The sequence below is a fragment of the Cinclus cinclus genome, chromosome 6, assembly GCF_963662255.1.
Source record: "Cinclus cinclus chromosome 6, bCinCin1.1, whole genome shotgun sequence".
In the NCBI taxonomy this organism is placed as follows: Eukaryota; Metazoa; Chordata; class Aves; order Passeriformes; family Cinclidae; genus Cinclus; species Cinclus cinclus.
In genome coordinates this window covers 48,858,851-48,876,008 of record NC_085051.1, presented here as the reverse complement: position 1 = coordinate 48,876,008, position 17,158 = coordinate 48,858,851, and the positions used below count along the sequence as shown (strand labels likewise).

General features: G+C 38.8%; 2 protein-coding genes across 4 annotated transcripts in view; both read right to left on the bottom strand.

The window, feature by feature from the left end:
- The window catches only part of AK7 (adenylate kinase 7), a 29,152-nt gene extending 16,755 nt beyond the window's left edge, over positions 1–12,397 (bottom strand). The window contains exons 1-8 of the mRNA XM_062494554.1: positions 12,323–12,397; positions 11,565–11,744; positions 10,340–10,448; positions 9,293–9,387; positions 8,458–8,568; positions 3,593–3,676; positions 2,923–3,011; positions 2,291–2,381 (exon numbers count right to left, since the gene is read on the bottom strand). Of these exons, the coding sequence (XP_062350538.1) occupies positions 2,291–2,381; positions 2,923–3,011; positions 3,593–3,676; positions 8,458–8,568; positions 9,293–9,387; positions 10,340–10,448; positions 11,565–11,744; positions 12,323–12,397 (834 nt within the window). The remainder of the gene's footprint in view (positions 1–2,290; positions 2,382–2,922; positions 3,012–3,592; positions 3,677–8,457; positions 8,569–9,292; positions 9,388–10,339; positions 10,449–11,564; positions 11,745–12,322) is intronic.
- A 1,437-nt stretch (positions 12,398–13,834) lies between these two features.
- Positions 13,835–17,141, bottom strand: GSKIP (GSK3B interacting protein). Of its 3 annotated transcripts, none has more exons than XM_062494550.1 (3): positions 17,015–17,141; positions 15,780–16,038; positions 13,835–15,181 (listed from the first exon to the last, which is right to left on the bottom strand). In XM_062494550.1, the coding sequence occupies exons 2-3, from the start codon at positions 16,035–16,037 to the stop codon at positions 15,020–15,022; spliced, it is 420 nt and encodes a 139-aa protein (XP_062350534.1). In that variant the 5' UTR covers position 16,038; positions 17,015–17,141; the 3' UTR covers positions 13,835–15,019. The 3 variants fall into 3 exon arrangements, with proteins under 3 accessions (XP_062350534.1, XP_062350533.1, XP_062350535.1); XM_062494549.1 differs by having other exon boundaries at positions 17,011–17,079; XM_062494551.1 differs by lacking the exon at positions 17,015–17,141 and adding an exon at positions 16,953–16,960.
- Positions 17,142–17,158: the final 17 nt, after the last annotated feature.

Genomic DNA, 17,158 nt, shown 5'->3' with positions numbered 1-17,158 from the left:
AGAACAACATATTAACTTTAATGTTAGTATTAAATAGCTTTTGATTGCTAAGTAAGATTTCTTCCTTAGTACCTGCAATAAAAAACAAACAAACAAAAAAAAAAACAAAGAAACAACTCAAAGCCACAGAAAGTTTTAAAAAGCCCTTATATGTATGAATTAATTCCTAGTGCTTAAGATGTATTTGGAGATCTTTCTTTTCCCAGCACTTTCACCTCAGGTTCCTGAGGTATTTAATTGGGAAGGGTTTTCAGATCAATGCCACTCATTGCTCTCTACATATAATTTGCATTTCATCATCAAGCAGAAATTGTTAGTTACTCCTAAATCCCTTTAAAATAGATTTAAACCTCATTACATTCCATAAAATCATAAACATTTATATAAACCATTGTCGGAGACTGAAATATTACAGTATATGACTTAAACACTTTCATGAAGGACTTTTGCCTATTATAGCAAGAGCTGCATTACAAAGGCTGCAAAGGAGACCACCACACCCTGAACGGGGCTCTGACTGAGGCCGCGGACTGCGAGCTCATGCAGATAAGATAAATTAACAACTATGCGCTGGGGAAAAGGATACATTCAGAAAGCATAAACCTAACCCGTTCTGAGCGGGGACCGCAGCCCCAGGGCTATCAGCTGCCAGACCTCTCACAACCTTCGCACCAAAAGGTGGAGGAGGGGGAGACGTTCAGGGCGTGTAGAGAAAAGGCCTCTGGTGAGAGGCAGTGAACGCCCGTCCTCCGCCGCGCGGACCAGCTCAGCGGAGGGGCCCTTCACCCGGGGAAAAGCTTATCCACAGCGGAAGGGGAGTGATGGCCCATCAGAGGTCCCCACAAAGGAGTCCCCAGACCCTGCACCGGAGCACTGCAGCATGATGCAACAGATCCGTAGTGTTGCAAGAGACGGTGCCAAACTGGTCCCCTGCAAGGGAGGCACGTGGGCGTTCCCACCTCCCCAAAGCGTGCATTAATTAACCCGCTGGATCCCGCACTCTTCGGTGCCGGCGGAGGCGGGGGACGCTCACCGCGGGGCAGCCTCACCACCTGAAGTCCAGATGGAGAGGAACAACAAGACATCGTTGGCACCCTCGGATGGGTGATACGCTTCCACCTAACCCTTGTCGCTCTCTCCCTGTCTCCCCCCACACTTAGTCTCTCTCTCTCTCCCCCTTTCTCCCCCTCTCTCTTTGCCTCTTTTACTATTAAACAAAAGATATCTTTTTTTTTTTTTTTGGCACAAACATCTAACCTAATTTGGTTTTAATCAAGTTTTTGGGATATATTTTGAATCTTCAAAGTTCTTCCCATTTTGTACACAGAGACTTAGTTTTCTTTGTTCTTCTAGGTTTAAACTGGACCATAACAACATCAGATCAAATAATCCAGCATTCCGTCTTCATTGATATCGGTGCACACCCAAATGAAAGTAAGCATGGAAAAGGGATATATGATACTCCTTCCAAACACTCTTCTAATCTTCAGCTGTTTTCAACCATGAGTTTCAAGGTGTTTCTTTCCCATGCACCTTTGCAGTCTTCCCCTGGGCTGGTACAGCTCCCTGACAAGACAACTCTCTGTAGCATCCTCTCCACCGGCAACTTCCCGTCCCCAAAAACTGTCCACTTACTCCTGTCCTCTATTTTGCGTTTCTAAACAAGTACATACCCATGAAAGGACACCAACCACTCTCCTTGGGGTATCTACCTGAACCAAAACACAGATTTCATCTTCTAGTGAGCTCCCTGTTTCATTAAACTCTCTTTGATACAGCAACAATGGAAAAAGAAAATGGGCTCTTCTGTTTGGTCCTTATGTAGCATTTGCTCAATCCACACAAGCAAGTGTTCCATGAGTTGACTCCCCTTATCACAGTGCGCAGTTTACCAGTGTCATTCAGACTACTTCTAGTCTTCATTTCAAAACTCTTGGAAAAACAAGATCTCTTCTACAGCAGAAGGGAAACACATTGTAAAGACTGAGTATCTAATCACAGTTCTGTGGATACTATAACAACTCTCCATAATTTTCTTAGGTAAAAAATCTATTTAAATTAATGATAATACTGCAAAAAAAGAGTTCTGCAAGATCAAGTAAACTGTTTTGTTTAAAAGACAGAAGTCTTAGAGGATTTCAAAGTAATCTTCCATGTAATTTACTACTCAAGGTAATTCAGGATGACCTAGGAACTACCTCAGTAAAATGCATAGTTTTAAAACCTTACATACAGATATACTAAAAAAAACCCCAAAAAATAAACTCAAATCTCTTATCAATTCTCTTACCTTTACTAATTCTTCAAGGGTGTGCATCGATGCATCTACTGCGAGCACATACTGAAAGTCTGGTCTGTGCTCTGCTACATTTTGCAACACTCTGAAACATATAAAGTACAGCTCCGGCTGGTACTTGGAGAGGTGTCCAGGGCTTTCATTGTTAAATACATTTCATGAAACAGTACCAAGAGTCTGCAAATTCTTGCAGATCATTTCAGAGCATGACATATATATTATTAATATATTCATATATATTTTACTTAATAATGAAGTACAGCTACACATTTTATTTGGAAAGAAGTTAAAAGAATAAAAACCTCTATTTGTAGAAGATATTATCTTAGTCTGCTGCAGAGTCCACAATCAATGTCCAGTTGTGTGCCAGGTAGCTGGTATCACACTGTAGACTTAGCATAACTTGTCATTTATTAAAAGCAAAGCACCTGTGCAACAGTCAGATAAGGTTTCCAGAAGGCACACCTACTTCTGAAGAAAATGAAGGCTCTGTTTGACTCAGTTAAAAGGACCCAAGAGTAACCTTAAACCAACCCAATTTAAAAGCCTCAGTACTCCCTAGTGGATTTGGATTTGTTATCTAGCTAGGTATCAATTATTGCTCAGGGAATTTTTTTTCGACTGACATTGCTAAATCACGAATATGAATGGTTGGAATAATATTGTTTCCATCTCCAAAAACAGGTATTGCAGGAGTCTCACCAAGCCAACACATCTGAAAATACAGAGAATAAAGTGAGAAAAAAGGTTACTTTTAACTAGAGCTAAAAAAGGAACATTTGATTACTAGGCAAATCTGTATATTCAAGACTTAAAGTTCAGTTTACTGAATGATTAATAAAACTGCAGTAAAGGAGAACATTCTTGAGAAATACTGACTGCCAACCTAGTAAAACCAAGAGCAGTTTGTTTTTTTTAAAGACTATTAATTAATATTGACAAATATTGCTTTGTATCACCCAAAAAACAAATGCCTTGGGAAAAGAAAAAGGGGAAAAAAAGGGGGGGGGGGGGGGAAGGGGAAGAGAAACAGACTAATGTTGAGAAGAAAGAAATTTCCCTGGATTCTATTTACATGATAGACATGTTCTCACTGGAAAGTACATATGGAAATACTGTTCAAAAACCAGAGAAATATCTAAGAAAAAATAGAGCCAAAAAAGAGAAAAGTACTTCCACAGCTCTGATCATGAAAATATTGTGCTTACAATACCAAGGCTGTTAAAAATGGACTCAATTCCAGTGCAGTTTGTCCCCAGAAATTACATGATCCTTCGAATGTAGTTGGATGTCTACCTTAAAAAAGTAGTGAAAAAGTCCTTCCTCAGCTCCGTATTGATGTCCTGAGGCAACAATGTAAGTTGAAAACTTTTTTTTGTTCTGTAAAGCGAAATCAGCAAGAAAAGTTTCATTAAAATCTGGTACGGCAATTGGGATACATGTTTACACTGACTCTTGAATACATGTACATTAAATATACAAAGTGTGCAAACTGTATCACTTCCAAATTGTAACTAGATCAATTGTTGAATATCCTGTAGCTTCCTGAATAATATTATTATTATTACTTCCTTCAAAAAAGCTACCCATAGTTGTCTTAAAAAAAAAAAAACAGTCTGTCTACATTTGAACAAAAATTATAAGATTTAAGTAAAATTAAGAGGTAAAATTTAGAAGTTATGTGAATCAAGTGACCAGGATAACTCATGCTTCTACTTCCTGTTTTCAAGAAAAAAATAACTCTGAAATTCATTGTAGCTATTTCTTCAATGCACTCAATTTGCATTTGGCTACCTAAAGGAGCAGGAAATGCTGGATTAATGATTTTACAATTTCTTTACTTTCACTTTGATGCACAGTAAAAAAAAATCTTTGAATGTTTTTCTAACCACATATCATTTTTAAACCACACATTTTTAGCTGATCATTATTGTGTAATGTCATAAATTTGTCTGTCTGCTTGGACAAACATGTTACTTTTGTATCAGTGGTGAGGATGGTTATACAGAAAAAAAATTAAATAATCTGAAAATAAAAAAGAAAAATTCAAAGAAATATTTTTTATGCAAAAAAATTTAAATAATCTGAAAATAAAACAAAAACATTCAAATAATTTTTTTTAATTACTCACTTTGAAATTTTTAAGATTAAAAAAATTATTAAATAATTCTCATGTTGTAAGGATCCTAGGCATTCTTTATCTCCACCATACAATGTAAAAGAACCTGCCTTTATCAGCAGTAGGATATATATGCAGATTTGGGACAATTTTTTTTGGGGGGGGGAGGGGAGGCATTTGACCTTTTGTTATCATCTTTATAATATTTTAGAAACAGAAAATTAAGGCATGTCTTAGCCAATCCTTGATTATATAAGCAAAGCATCATATAACTTGATGACAAGTTGCAAAGTCAGTGTGTTGTATCTACATGGTTTTATCTATACACTTACAAAGTGAAGCTTTGTTGTAAAAACTACTTCAACTCAACTGAATTCCACAGCTTGTTATTAGTCACAAGAAACACTAAAATTAGAAGACATTACAGATAGCAGAGGAGCTTCCACACTGTAAGGACAGCTGACTGTTTCAAATACTGCTAGGGCCCAAGAAGGACTTTGCCATGGGATAAATACAAAAGGGAGCTACAGCAGAATAATAACACCAATGCATATAACTGCATGGCAGGTTAGTACATGCATGATCTGGTTAGTACATCCTGGTTAACACATCTGGATAAAAATTCCCACTCTGGCCAACAGTATAGTGAAGCAACTGCTCATATGTGTATCAGTGGTCAAAGAAAGATCACTCCTAGTTGTGCGTCAGATGGTGGCCACCAACCATCACTGAAGCCTCCCTGGATACACCTCTGTGGACAGCTGGAACTTGGACTGTAAGATTGGCCATCACAGTGGCAACTTGAGATAAGAAAAGACAAAGGTGGCACTATTGTCTGGGTGTTATTCCAGGGTGACGTTAACAAAGCTTATGAATAAGAATGTTTTGCTGATAGTGATCATAAAGAATGCAGAATTCATAGGCCATAAGGAAAGCCAGCTCAGCAAGTGTGCTGAAATCAGCTCTAACTGAGTAAAAGGAAATTCTGGCAGCGGGAGGTCATGACCATCGCCTCATGGCCTTCTGACCCAAGAAACCCACCAGCTCATAAGAAGAGAAAGACTGAGCATGGGACTAATTAGCATTAGAGGTGAGGTAATAATTTAACCAATAGATTAAGAGAACTGTGCAGCCAATGAACATTAATTGCTTTGTTTGCTAAAATGTATAAATATGAAAAGCTTTGAACTATCTTGGGACCCCCTATCACTGAGAAGCCCAGTATGAGTAAGGACTAACATGATGCCACTGGATCCTTGGCTAGTGACTATCTTCTGCTTGATCTCTCCTCTGTTTTCTATTTCTCTCTATCGCTCTAACTCATTGTTAAATAAAATCTGTATAATTGACTTCAGTTTATGGTCTCGTTTGCATCTTAATTTGGGAGGAGGTATCTCTTACTACTCAGATCTTAACGCACTCTGACTTTGCTTGGGTAATATCATGACAGACAGTGTTTGCACCTAAGAGCAGCAGCTCTCAGGGTTGCTCTGGACAGACTGCAGATACGTCCCAGAAGACACATAGTAATTTCTGCCTCCTAGCAGGAAAAACCTGCCTCTTTTGAATGCACAGGAAGTGCTATTTCTCATTTCCCTTAAGAAGAATGTAGCACAGGATTTTCTTCCATGTTCTTTGTGCTAACTCCTGCCTCGTGTGAAGACAAACCATAGTAGTTTTGCACTGAGTGCTGTATTTCACTGAAATACATACCTCTAAAACAGATTAAATTCCCCTAACAATAGTTACTTAGTGCCACAAGGCACCCATTGAGAAAGCACTACTTGATGTTACTTGGCTATAGGTAATGTTCAAGATAAGGCAATTCTTAGGCAAGATGCTGCGGCTGATCCTCGTGGCATGTTCAGTCCCGGGTAAGCGATGTCACGTTCCCGTGTATTGTTCAGTAAAGCCACTAGGTGTCACTTTCTAGCTGGGATCGTCAGTTCCAGGTTGCGGTTTTAAGCTTGTTTGCTTGTACGCTTTGTCCTAATAAATTTCTTGAAGTGAGGAGCAGGTCTACTTGGTTTCGGGAAGTGTGATGTCACTGAGAACAGAGCTAGGGGATGAAGAGCTTTTCTGCCTTCGGTAGGCAGATTTTTCTCCAAGGATTTTGAATTTGACAGGATCCCAGAGATCGCAATTTCTGAGAAAAGTGACACAGCCTGAATACCCTGAATACCGCAAAGGTAAAGGAAATAATTACTAGTGATAAAAAAAACAAAGACTCTTAAACTCTCAGAGTGTTACTGAATTTTAATTAAAAAAATAGGTGAGAAATGCACTAATGCAGAGAGGATAAATCTTGCTTTAAGAAACAACTTCCATTAAATTGCACTCTGAACAGGCAACAAGGCTTAGAAAACTTCTATTCTTGGTGCAAGAGCTTTTTACCTGGCTGACAAGACTGATGAATCCTAGTGTCTGAGTTCTTTGCAGGGAACAATAACACTGTAATTTCTTTCACTGATGGCACATTCCCTAGATACCACTGAGTTTAGAAATGAGTAAAGACTGTAATTCAGAAGTCTCCAGCCATCACAGAAAGCCAAAGCTAATTTCATGGGAAGAACAGATGCTTTGGAGCCTTCCTGTTCCAAATTGGTGACAGCAGCCGTCCAGGGGCAGTGATACCCATTGGTGCTGACACCAGAGGTCTGGAGGAGAAGGGCTCCTTTTGAAAGGGTTACAGCAGATAGGTATTGAAAATATTCAAGCTGCTTTATCATGTACTGCTACATATCTGTCTTCTCAAGAGATGTTCAGCCTGACAAGCACTTAGAAGCTAATTATATAAATATTTTTGATATGCAGAGACTCAGTGCTTTGGACTAGTCAGAAAAATAGTCAATAATTTATCTGGGCGTTAAGTGGTGGCAGAAGTTAACACGAGGTTTGACGGATGTTGTTTAAAATGTTCTTGTTTTTAACATTGCACGTGTGAAAACTTATCCCATGGTCTTATGAGATCCATGTTAGCACAGTAAAAGAAAAAACAATTTACTACTGCTTTTTCAACTGGTAACCAATTTTTTTACTTATATTCTGTATTATTAGATCTACAGTAGAATATAATTTCTTGAGCTATTTTCTCAGCAGGGCATAAGATGGCAAATGTATGCTCAAATAAGGCAAAAGGTTTTTTTACAATAAACTCTGTTATTAGCTGGATAAATTTCTGCAATGGACATTGAATTATATTGATTATGGGAGACTCCTAACACAGAAAAAGAATGACCAAATGACACCTTCATCATCCAGTATATTTTGTTGTCTTCCTAACCTCCTCACTACCCCACCACTAATGACAACAGCTTCCATTTCCCTGAATCGTAAACTGAGCCACTGTTGGTATTTATTTAATAATAGTTCTTAAATACAAATAGAGGCATAGTCTGTTCACTAGTAAGACAAACAGTCTAATCAGACCAAGGCAAGCAAAGCTGAAGGAGGGGATTTTAAAACATATAAATGATAACATATTTTAGCTATTCTATGTCAGCTCTATGGCTATGATTTTAAGATTAATTATAGCGTGGAATGAAAATCAACAAGGCCTCTACTCCAAGAGCACAAACTATCCAGGGACATGCTAGGTGTGGCCAAAACATCTAAGTATTTAAATGAGATGTAATACTAACATTGCTTGCTAATATTTAAAGATACTGCTTTTCTTTAGAGCTGTACTAATATCCTATTCCTCTACAATCTTTCTTCCCCATATCTTTCCACACAGACCTCAGCTTTGATTGTCTCTGGTACAATAAAAAAAAGACAGTATTTTTTTAAGATAAGCATGATTTACTTCCTACCTGAGAAAAAAAATGAAATTGGGCTTTATACTAGGCATACACTTCGGTTTTAAAAGACATTATAGTATTATCTTTGCTACTATATTTTATTAATAATTTGTACCAGCCATATTTTTAAAGACAATAAATACTTAAAAATTAGTCAAATGGTTGATAATGTCCCTTACTATGATAAAGCTCTAAATAAGAAGACAAAACAACTTATTTTTATAAAAAAGTTGTATACATACAGTTTTCCCAAGTTTTGCAATTAATTTCTCAGCATTTATGAAATCTGTAAAGCTAGGATGAGATTTTCTTTTGCGAAAATCTTCATCATTAAAAGCAGTATCAGGATTTTCCTATGAAGAGAAAAACATGACTGTTATACATTTTCTAGAACAGAACAATTTTTAAAGGTCTAGATGGTTAAAGGAAATTCTTTAAAAGTATTTTAAAATCTCTTTTAATTTTGTCTTCATTTGAAATTCTTCAAGGTTCTAAATTTGATGCCTGAGGTTCAAAATTTTGAAAATGTCATTAGTTCAATATCAAATTTTGCAGCAAAAGATTTTTGACTACTTTTTATATTTAAAAGACCATTAATTTTTATTATATATAGCATTACACAAAGATTTAAAACTATATGTCTGTAACACTGAATTTGAGAATTGCAGTTGCATACTACAAAGCACCCAACATGGTTCCTGAAAATACTTTACATATATTGATATAAAGAGGTTTTATTTTAATGATGTATTTCATTAAACATGCAGTTAACATGGGATTTTTTTAATGACTGAAAGACAGGGCATATTGTGGTTAGCATTTTTCTTGCCTCTTGACAAAGCAACTTCTTATGTCTTTCTGTATCATTGTAGCCCAATGCCTAAACTTTTCTGTCAGTGAATTGCATTTAGAAATTTTAGCAATAAGTAGTAATTAAGGGTGAAATAATTCTAAAAACCTGCTCACTGTAGTAGCTATCATTGAGGTACACACCTGAAATATATTGTGATACTTAATGTAATGAGTATTTTCCATTAAATGGCAACATCTATTAAAAAAAATATTGATATTACTTACAGGGTCTGGGGGTTTGCTATTTCCCCAGGTCATTATTGTTGAAATGAGGATGAATAACTTTCCTTTTGCAAAAGTCTCTATTTCCTTATGTAGGGCTGTTAAATGAAAGCAAGGATTTTAATTTAAACTGTATTATTTGAACTGTATTTTTGTTATTATATTAAGGTCCTGTATAGACACTTATACCAATGTTCTATGTGATACCTTTTTCAGCAAATGCTCTTTGAGTTAATATAAAATAAAGATAAAAAATCAGGAATAGAGAAAATAGAGAAATAATGGTAATAAAGAATCAAATTATTGGGAAATTACATAATTGCCACAGAGCTACATAGTATGGGGAAGAAAATCCCCAACAAAACAATCTATAGTAGGAAATTATTAATTTTTATTAATTGCTGAAATACTGAAAGAAAATAAAAAAGTGTGGGTTTTACGTGATAGGAAAAAAAAAGGCTACTGAATGCAACTAAAGTTTATTTTAATATCAAGCAAGATAATTATGTTTTTGCTATGCAAATTATTTTGTTGTCTGAGTGTTGATACTATAAAGAGGAAAGTATAATTTAGTTTAGCTGTCTTATAAAGAATGATACTGCAATCTCAACATAAAAGGATTCCAGTTGCCTATTAGAATTTGGGTGTAACAGAAAGAAAGTTTCCAAAGGTTTTTATTGGACTTCTAAGAAAAATAAACTTAAAATAATCTTATAAAGTATTGAAACATTCTTTGAATATCACAGGACCATATTTTCTACCCACTTCCCAATGCAAATAGATGAGATGATGGTTGACAGTTATTTAAGGAAATTACTGCCTACTCAGATGTGTCATTTAAAAAGAGTTGGACCATTCCATGTCAGCTTCTCTCCCTTCTGAATGTGACAGTGCATTCCATTGTTTCTTGCTATTTAACCAAATAATTTGTGCAGCATTTCTCCATCAAGGAACCCAATTATCAATCCCTGATAATTTCATTGTACATTTATGGCAAGTTTTGGTGGCTACATAGAAACCAAATTTCTGTTCAGTTATAGCTATACTAACCAGAAGCAGCCCACATTGCTTCCTCAATTTGGTTTGCATCCTCAGTGATGTTATATAAAACAATTTCACAGTCAAGCAAGTGGCTTAAGAGTGCATTTTGAGGAGAGACCTGAGGGAAAAACAGTTAAATTCTGTCATTAAGGGGAAAAATAATCATTTTCAAGTTCAATTTCTGGATAGAATGGGGTTTTCTAATACTAGGATGTTGGAATTATTCATAAGATAATTACCAAGCTTTTATCTGTCAGATACAAGAAAGCTGATGAAATAGAAATTAAATGCTGAATTTTCTAATTTAGAGTACACATTAATATAGGTAAAAAAATATGGACTTTTAATGGTATTTTAGGATCCATATTTTTAGTGCATTTGTAAGTATCAAAAAGTATCTACTTCCTATCCAGGTACTTTAAACAACTATCCATTGGCAGAATGAAGAAGAAATAAAAAAAAGTGGCCACTTCCTTGCAAGATAGCATCCTGTAATTTTTATTATATGCAGCACTTGAGCAAATATAGCAAACACTTAGGCCAAAAGCAGTGATTAAAACTAAATATCACCAGACATAATTTCCTGATTGAACAGTTCAGCTGCATAGACATCTGAATCAAAATTTTCAAATGTTGGATGAGATTCTTCAATAAGAAGAGTAATAATCAGTTTACAACTAACAGTTGGAGACAGATGCAATTTTAGTTTCAGAAAACTAAATCAAAAAATAAGCAATTGCATTCGTAAGAGCAAGTCTACCTTAGTTAATTAAATTCTGGACATCCACTTCTTCATACAAAGATGGAGATATTCAAAACAATTAGGTGCTAGTGAAAGCTGTGATTTCAGTGAACAGTTAAGGGGGACACTAACTTTGATTCCAGAACCACTATTTTCAAAATGATGATAAAAGACAAAAAAGAAGATGAGAGATACTTGAAGTGCAAGCTTTGAGAGAAAAAGAAAGCAGAACTGTGGATCATCAAGAAAGATTTTTAAAATAAGTTATGAAGAGTTATAGTCTATTTTCTGTCTGATTTCCTTCCTTTTACTATTGGCTGTGACAGACCTAGAAGAGAGGAAGCCAGAGCCCATGCAGGAAGCAGAAAGAATAAAATAGATATATGCAGCTTTCAGCAGGAACAGGCCATTTCATTAGTGCAGGCCATTTTACATGACCTACGATGTTTCTAGTGTTGTCTAAAGGCAATCTGAAATCAGACTCATACTTACTGTATACGTTTCCTTTGCAAAACGTGGATTAGTACTGTCTGGCTTTGAAAGAGTACCCACTATTTCATAGACTCGCCCCTTTGAGGCCGTGGGATCCTCAACAACGGAATCATTTTCATCCCCCTCCTCCTCTTCATCTGGGCTTTCAAGCGTCGCCCCAACCACACAAGTGGATAAATACTGCAATGTACAAGACACGTAATTTGTAAACAAATATCTATTGAGCCCTACGCAGCTTCTCATGACCTCCAGAAGGCACCGGCACCGTCTGAGCAGCCCTGCTCCTGTGGTTGGTGATGCGCTTCAGAAACAGCTTCCCACGGAAGGGAAAAGCTTAGGGACTGCTCAGCCTCAGCCGTTATGTTCTGCCTGGACTCGTGTCCTACGCCTCAAAGCCGAAGGTGCTGCCGAGCCCCTGGGTGCCTGCGCTCCGCCCCGGCTCCTCTCGGGCCGGGAGTACCTCACGGGGAAATGGGTTATCGCCCTCCACAGCCTTCCTCCTTCAGCCGCTGCCTGAACTCTCCCGACCGGCTTTATCCACACCTCCCGCTCCTCACTCTTTATTTTTACTCCTCTTTTTGACTCCATCTTATCCCTTTAATTTCTCCGGTGCTTCTCCTCGGCAGCTCTTTCAGCTGACCCTCCCGCCCGCCCGGCCGAGCTCCCCGGGGACCAGCCGCGGCTCGCCGGCAGGAGAAGGTGCCTGAGGCAGAAAGAAGCCGCGGCCGGGAGCAGCTGCGGGCCCGCCTCGCGGTCACCTCGCCGATGCTACGGCCGCAGTAGGAGTCGAGGTGGTTGAGGAAGACGCGCGGGCCCGGCGCTGCCTCCTCCATGGCCGCAGCCCGGGACGCGGCCCGTTGCCTCGCGACCGGCGGCGGGCGCACCTCCCCCGGCCTCCGCTGGGGGCGCACCTCCCCCGGCCTCCGCTGGGGGCGCACCTCCCCCGGCCTCCGCTGGGGGCGCACCTCCCCCGGCCCGGGAGGGACGCGCGGCGCCTCCGCCCGGGACTGTGTCCCGAAAGGGTAGCGCGTGTGCTGTTCTGCCGAGACAAAAATAGATTTTAATTAGGTTGTCAGCCGTCCTTTCCGACGGCAGGCAGGCTGTGGGGCGCTTAGGCGATCCACAGACTAACAGCAGCACTTACTCAGAGCTCCGGACAACGGAAAACAACTGGCGGCTGAAGGAGACCAGAAAGTCTCCCATCTCAGTGCTGCAGAGGCGTTCCCACCACAGGGTCAGCAATGCCCCAGGACGGGCACGGGAGAGCATTTTGCTCATCCTCAGTAACCCAGAAGTGGTCGAATGACAGTGCCGTCCCACTTTTGGGTTAACACTGTAATACAGTTTAAGAAATAGCACAAGTTTCTTCTACAGCTTCTTAACACCTAAAAATACCCGTTTTGAAAGTATGCTTATAATAAGCATAGAGAATAATGGTTTAAAGACCTATAAGATTAAAAAAAACCCAAAAAAACAAAAAGCAACAACAACAAAAAAAAAACCAAACCAACAAAACAAACCTAAAAATTTTGTAATGAAACTTCAACATTGACATTTTTCCACTTGGATTTTTAACACTCCAAGTCTTTTACAATTGCATACCTTACCTTGCTGCTTCATGACTAAGTTTCAGCTGATACAAGTTTCCAACCAGTTTGCCAAACACTCGAGCTATTTAAGATTTTTCTAAGGGCATGTTTATTTCAGTTGTTCACTTCCCACTCTACAGTAGCTCCACCCCCCATAAGAAAACTTCAATGCACTGGTCCATTTATTTCATTCTTTAGTCATTGAAATTGAACAAATAAATCAGTTCCAAGGAAAAATATTAAAATATAAATTTGCTAAAGTACATTCTCCTCACAGAGGACTAACCACATGCCACAGACCTGTGTGCAAAAGAGAGCCTATGAACAATTTTTGGAGCATGGAAGCATACCCTAGGGCAGTGGACTAGTTTCAGAATTTTCAACCCAGAAAGATAATAACCATGAAATTAAGCTCTGAAAAACAGAAGCACTAATTACAGTTGTCTTGTCATAGTTGCACATTGCTAACCCAAAGCCATTACAAAAGCTCTACTAGGCTTGTCTGATCCATATGACTAACTCATAGCAGGCAGAAATCAACATAGTGCTACTGAAGTCACTAGAATCTGAGAGAACCAATAAATCCCTAAGTGTGGCTCCAAAAAAGCTACTGAACGTACTCATCACAAAAGCATAGAATAAGGGCAGGATTGTTTAAATAAAGACACAAATACAGAATAATAGAAGAATACAAAAAGTATGAATGTCACAGAACATCAGTTCAACTGTACAAGCATTTCTACCCAACTCTAATTTTTAAAAAGTCTACCATTCAGTACATACTTGAAAAGTTATATCAGAACAATAGGTTTATAAAGACAGTTGTACCAGTTTTTAAGTAGAAAATACAAGTTATATCTTCCAGGTTGTATTAGTCTTAGCAAATTTCATACAGCCTTTGGTTTCAAACCAATACAATGCAATTAACATCAGAGCTTACTTTAGTATTCATTAGGAGAGGACACTGTACAATTAAGGGAGAAAACGTGAAAATTGGGAGTACCAAAGTACTGTATTATAGAAAGTAAAGGCTGAAGCAAAAATACTCTTGATCCTGTACATCATGTAAACACACATTCAAAATAGTAAACAGTCCTTCCAAGCCTCTCAAACTGTTGTAGTATAGCGTACATATTTACAGCATAGATAACTTCATTTTTAGGAAATGTGTAGCCCATTAATTCTGTGCTTAATCATTTGTGGTTCAGATAATACATTCATATTATAAGCAGTTCATCTCGTTTATTATTTGGAGCTTGCTGGTTGCCATAGACAAGGACAGATCAATTAATGCTGAGCTTTACTTTTAAGTCAGATACTGCCACTATATAAGCAACACTCAACTGTTGAAGAATCATCTTTCTAGCTACAAAGCTGACAACTTTCAGATTTATGCATAGCAAATCAGCAGGAATTCTTTGCACAAGTTTTCCAGTTATTTTTTCATTAACTGGGTAGAGCAAGTAGTTACCTTCTATTTTAAAAAGAAGGCATGAAAATTATCAGCAGTATCAGAAAGCACACGAAGAATTACTACTTATGTCTATAACATTCAGTCTCTATTTCTTTTTAGTTTTGAATAATTAGACTTGGAAAAGAGACCAAGGTTTTTGAACACTCCATGGAGCAACTTACATGCTCATTTACAATAAAAAGTAAAATTAAGAATTTTTTCTGCCATTTATGAAAGCAGCTTTTAATAACAGTGTGATATATGCAAATCCATGGTAGCAAAATATTATATAATGTACTAGCATGAAGTAGACTTTAATGCAAGAAATGAAACTTAAGAAGTTTGTAGGAAGATCTCAGTGCTTCATACCAAGAATTCCTTCTGGCACTAAATCTTCCTCATATCTGGGTAAATCATGACTGACTTTCCTTCTTCAAAGCTTCTAGTCTTTGTAGTAATGCATTTCCAAACACCTCTCGATACGCAGGGCTGAGAGAGTCCAACAAGGAGTAGACAGTCTCATGATATGGTGTTTGCAGTCTGTCATCAGTCTGATCAAAATCATAAGCTACTACCTGCAACAAAAAAGAATTGGGTGGTTAAATTTCTGTGGTGATGATCACCTTGGCACATGTAGCACAACGTTTAACTTTGCCTGTCAGGGCAGTACCGTAAGAACAAAAAATACTGGATTTAAATTGCAGTCTCTGCTTTCTACTATGGGGCTTACTGGTTATACAGCATTTAAGTCAACTTCAAATACCTTTTGTCCAAAACTCAGGATATCAGTAAAATACATCCTTTGAAAAGAAGTCTCACATCTACAGGTCTGTGCAAAAATTACAAATGGTGCAAAAAAAATTTGTATAGACGTTGCATTACTGACTTCTTTGGGTAAAAACCAAAGATTGACATACCTGTAAGAAATTGCTGATTCTACCATCACCATTTTGTGTCTTAAATAAATTCCTGGGGTTTTTTTTATTAAGTTCCCTTCTTGCTTTGTTGGAAGATACTAGCTACAGTTCTCTCTTCTAGAAGAAAACATGTAGTTCAGGCCTTCATAAAGGGGAATATGTATGGCTGTCAGTGAAACATTTTTCTAGGCACCTTTTGAATATGGTCGTTGTTCAAAACAAAGAAGTTTAAGAAATTATGAACAAGTTAGTTTACCCTGAGTCCTGCTTCGGTGAGCTCCAGACAGTATCTGTTCCTTTCCCTGGTTTCCACATTGATATATGCCACATCCTCTGCACAGGGAAGGGTTTTTGACACAAACATGTTGCTGACGGCAAACAAAACATCATTTACAACAGCTTCAGCTTCTAGTCTCATATCTTTCACATCTGTTCCTTCGAAGTCTCTATAATCAGAATCCTCTTCAAATCCTGTATTATTGGACAACTCCATAGGATTGCAATCAGTCTCCATTCTGCATATAGAAACATTTATTTTAGATTTATTATGCCATTGCACTCAATATATATTAACACCATAAAACACAAGTTATGCTTTAAACATATTTCACATATAAGACATATTTCACATTTTCCAAAAAAAAAAAAAAACATACTATGAGACCCACTGACTTTCATAACCCATGAAATGACAGTCTAGAGAACTCAAACCCAAGATATTCAGAAAAAGTGCTGAAAAAGATTACATAAACATTTAGAAGCGGTAGCAGTATCACTAAAGCTAGTTTTTCTTAGGCAAGTTAACTCGCATTCTGTGGTATAAAGATTCTGTCACGATGCAATGGTCATTAATTCTGCCCTTTGCTGTTCCAGAATGTAGGAGGAAGACAAGTCATGCCTGGAAAAAGTGAAATCAATAGCTGCAGAAACCAAAAACCTACTGTTGGTGAATTTAAGGAAGACTTAGAAAAGTCTGTGGAACTAAACGAGTTATCAGAGACTTTAGGAATTAGCAGCAGCTGTTACAGTTTGTTGCGGTCACTAAAAGATAAAGCCCCTGTTCATCTTTTACGCACAACTGCCGATACATTTCAGAGATCCAGGCTGCCTGTCTTTGCGCGCAACTGGAACCAAAACGGGACAGCTGCAGCGGGGCTATCGCCTCCGGCAGCGGCCCCGCGGGCACCAGTGCGGCCAGAAGGCCTCAGCTGACCCCCGTGGAACCCGGCTGGGACAGCAGGGAAAGCCCCTCGGGACGTGCCCCGAGAGCTCCGGTAGCTGAACACTGCTGCCAAGAGGAAATCGGGCTGCAAATCACCGATCCGCAACATGCGGGACATTCACTCCACGGGATCCACCGCTTCCTGTCAAATCCCACCTTCGACCTACAAATTCCGAAGAAGCTAAAGGCAAGAGGAGAGCTGGGTACCGAGCAGCGTAGCCTCCCTCTCCCACGGACCACACCCCCGCCGCGCCCCGGAGCGCACCCACCACTCCGCACGGCTCCGCACGGCTCAGGACGCGCCCGCCGCCCCGCCCCGCTCAGCTCAGCTCAGCTCAGCGGACGGCGCCCGCCCCGCCGCTTGCCGGGCCGCTCCCCGGAGAGGCGGCCCCGGCGCCACCGGCTGCGCGACG

Bases quoted from the DNA above. Each gene is read 5' to 3' on its own strand.
- GSKIP (XM_062494550.1), bottom strand. From the start codon at position 16,037: ATGGAGACTGATTGCAATCCTATGGAGTTGTCCAATAATACAGGATTT. The intron at 15,182-15,779 runs GTAAACTAACTT...TTTTTGTTGCAG, and splicing joins TCACCGAAGCAGGACTCAGG to GTAGTAGCTTATGATTTTGA.